The following is a 3785-nucleotide window of genomic DNA, read 5'->3' on the forward strand; positions in this document are numbered from 1 at the left end:
AAAACCATTTTGAGCCAATTTGCCTCTTTCAAATTTTGGAAGGGAGGTACTATAAACTGAAAGGTAATGTTCACCACATTTTCAAAGCCAGAAGGCAATTATCTGAACAACCATCCTGTGAAGAGATCCAGGAACGTTGAGATGCCATAGAAGGTGCTGTATTTTCTTAACACTTTGCCCGTGACTTGGTCCTTCTACGAGGGACATGTCCTCAGAAATGCACAGGGCTATGATGGTGGTGCACCACCTTATGCCGTCTTCCTAAGTGCTGGGTTCAAGGCCGTGGCCTGTCAACTGGAACTGAAGTCTGGGCAGCTCTTCCCAGGCAGTGGGGGCTCCTGCTGGAGGGGGTAAGCAAAGTATTGAGGGGACACAAGGAAGCCAGACGGCTGGCTCAGGTGGATTGGGTGGCCTGTGGTGTAAGGCGGGGGTGATGAGGGCACCAGACAGCCTGGCTCGGCCCTGGCAAAGGAGAACCTGCGGATGGAGCCCCCCGTGGAGCTGGAGCTGGTGGCAGTGCTGGACTGCCTGGAAGGTGCTCTGAGGCTTGTGGAGGTCAAGATCATGGGCAGGGTCTCTGTCTGATAGCTGCGGAGGGAGAAGCGGATCGGCTGCTGTGAGGGCTCCTTGGGTCTCAGGCAGGTGCAGCAGTAAATGGCTACTAAAGAGCCCAGGATGATGAACGCGATGAAGATAGAGCCAACGATCAGGAAAGGGACGTAGACAGGCTCTGAAAGGCAAGAAAAGACACAGAGATGCTTGCAGGAAGGGTCTCCCAATTGCAGACCCCGCTCAGGCAGCTCGGGGTGGGGGTGAGGTAGAGGGCTCAGCATTACACCCTTGTCAGCTCAACTTTTCGGAGCTTGTGACTGGTAACCCCGAAGGTGTAAAGTGTGATGATGGAATATTTTGGCTACTTCTCATGGAGAGGAAGCAAATTGATACTGTAGTCTCTGTTAGCAATTAGCCCGCATGTTGCACATCTGGAAATCAGAAAAGAACAGACTCTGTCCTCCTGTTTATACACTAGAGGGAAAGGGTGAGTCTGGGGGGGGTCACTGTCTCTCTGGAAGGGGAACTGTGGTGACCTAGGGATTAAGGAGTTCTGCTGTCAACCCAAAGGCAGGTCGTTCGAATCTACCAACTACTCTGAGGGAGAAATATGGAGAATCTCTCCTCCCATGCAATTTAAAAGGCTCTGAAAACCTGCTGGAAGCTGAGCTATGAGTCGGTTCTGACTCGACAGCATTTAACAACACGTCTCTGGACAGTGAGCTCTGGTGAGCAGTCTGCAGCAAGTTGCACTGCTAACCTAGAGGCTGTGAACCTCCTGCAGCACCTTGTGTGGGAGAATAATGGGTAGATTCTTTCCATTGTGAGTTAGAGCCTCAGAACCAATGAAGGGCCACTAAGTGTTGGAAGCGACTCCAATCCAAGTGAGTGGTATCTCTATAAAAGAGTCTCAATGACATAGCATGTTCTGTGTTGAGCTACCATCAAAAAGGTTTTTGTTTCAAGCCCACCTGTGTGAAAGGAAGATGGACGGTCTCTTCCTGGAAAGATTTACAGCTTTGGAAAGCTGACGGAGGAGGGTATGACAGGATTTTTATCAGCTTGATGACTATGGGTTTGGTTGGAGCTTGGTGTATCTCTGGAGGGAGCCCTACTTGTATAGTGATTAATGTGCCTGAATTAACCACAGGGTGGCAGTTCAAACCCACCAGTGACTCCACGCAAGCAAGATGTGCTATTTTGCTAAGGCAAACATTTCAGCCTTGAAAATGCAATAGGGCAGTTCTAATCTGTCTTACAGGATGAGTTGGAATTGACTTGATGGCACTGTTGTTGGGGTTATGTACCACTGAGTCAGAACCAATTCATAGCTGACCCTCCAGTGGGTTTTCAGAGGCAGAAAAATTGCATAGGAGCTGACTGGTCATCTGTCTCCCACAGAGCATCTGGTGTATTCAAACTATGTGCCTTTGGCAACACAATTCCTTACCCACTATGGGGGAATATTTCTGGGTTCCAATATAGTGTTTAGTCATTTTATCATAATCAGGCACTTAAGGCATTGGCCTGTATCTTGTGCTGAAAATCCAGCTCCTATACAAGAATCTGCAACCTAACCTAAGGGAACCAATCCTCCCAAGATTTTCATGAAACTCCAGAAATAACATTATATAGAAATCCAGAAATCCTTAGGGGGTCCCAATATACTGAGTGTCCTGTGACACATAGTCAGGTCAGAAATGTGTCATAGCTGACCCTCCAAGAGGGTCTCAGAGGCTGTAAATCATACAGGACAACATTTTCTGTCTTTCTTCTGCAGAGCAGCTGCTGTCTTCTGGTGAAGGTGCAACTCCTCTCCCCACTAGCTCCCTCATGTCATTGTCATGTCCCTCACACATTGTCAGTTCTGGCCATCTTTCCAGAATTGGTCTAGGAGGCAAATCCAGCTGCCATGTGGATGCCCCTTAAGTTGTCCCCAAATTCTGGGAAAGTTGGGCTATTGGTGCTAGCAGTCCAGATTTTTTGTGAGAGCCCCCCTCCAACAAAGCAAATTCTCACTCCCCCCTCTCTATGCATTGCAAGCAGGAAGTTTTTCATCCCAGAGGCATCTGGTGGGCAGCCGTCTGGGTCTCCCTCCTATTTGATGAACCTTCCTGTGAGGTAGCCCCAGCTCAGAGGTGAAGAATGGAAATCTGATTTGACTAAAGGCATCCTATGTGCCTGGCTCTTTCCTATTCATTATGAGCTCCAAATTTCATGAACACCCCATGAGAAGGGCATGTTAAGTAATATTTTCTAGCTATGGTAACAATCAGAGAACTTTTGAACTCCCCAAGGATATATAACTAGTGAGTGAGAGGTAACTAATCAACCTCTAAGTTCTGCCAAGAAGCCGTGGTGGTACAATGGTTAAAGCATCTGATGGCTAATTTAGCAGGGAAGCTTTCCGCTGAAATCGAACGAACCTACTAGCCACTCTGCAGGAGAATGCTGAAGCTGTCTACTTCGGTAAAGACTAGCAGCCTTGGAAAGTCTGAGCCAGCTCTACCCTGCCTTGTGGGGTCACTGTGAGTCCAAACTATTAGACGCTGTGGCTTGTTCTTTTTTTTTTTTTTTCAGGTCTCAGAAGGGTATTTAAAGTTCTGCCACCACCCAAGTTGAGCTCCTTAACATGCCACCTATTTTCCCATGTTAAGTGGCACCCATATGAAAGACAAGGGCACAGGATCAAGGCCACTTTCTGAGCATTGCTGCAGAGTAATTCCAACTTCCAATGAGCCTCCATCAGGTTTCCAAAGTTGTCAGCCTTAATGGGAGAACTTCCCTTATGTAGCAGCCCATGTAGACAGAGGTTTATGGCGTCAGATCCTTCAGAAAGCAAGCAGCCCAGCGTTCAGTCTCTGGTGCCACCATGAAGCTTTCTCATTTATGCCACAAGTTAGCCCATCAGGGAAAGAGCTTCTCATGGTAGAGTTGTGTGGGGGCCAGAGCTCTTAAACCACTTGCCCAAGATAACTCAGCAAGTGAGAGCCTGACTGTTCCTTCAGGTTTGCCACACTTTGGCCTCAGGAGTGTGGTGAAGGCCTGAGCCCCCCCGGGACTGTCCTCTTGCAGCAGCGTGAGAATGCAAGAGCTACGGTCCAGGAAGAGGTCCCACCAGCAGCCTGGGCAAGAAGACTTGACTCCCTACTTAGTGACAAAGAAGAAGCAGGCCCCCAGGCTGACTGGAGCTAGGCTGGAGGACTCATACTTTTTCAAAAATAAAAATAATA

At 48.4% G+C, this 3785-nt stretch overlaps 1 protein-coding gene across 1 annotated transcript in view; it reads right to left on the reverse strand.

Moving 5' to 3' along the window:
- Positions 1-240: 240 nt before the first annotated feature.
- Positions 241-3785, reverse strand: part of SHISA3 (shisa family member 3) — an 8928-nt gene continuing 5383 nt past the window's right edge. The window contains exon 2 of the mRNA XM_006898176.1: positions 241-730. Coding sequence (XP_006898238.1) covers positions 291-730 — 440 coding nt within the window. The 3' untranslated portion in view covers positions 241-290. The remainder of the gene's footprint in view (positions 731-3785) is intronic.

The sequence above is a fragment of the Elephantulus edwardii genome, unplaced genomic scaffold (genome assembly GCF_000299155.1).
Source record: "Elephantulus edwardii isolate Elephantulus edwardi_28Jun2011 unplaced genomic scaffold, EleEdw1.0 scaffold00222, whole genome shotgun sequence".
Lineage (NCBI taxonomy): Eukaryota > Metazoa > Chordata > Mammalia > Macroscelidea > Macroscelididae > Elephantulus > Elephantulus edwardii.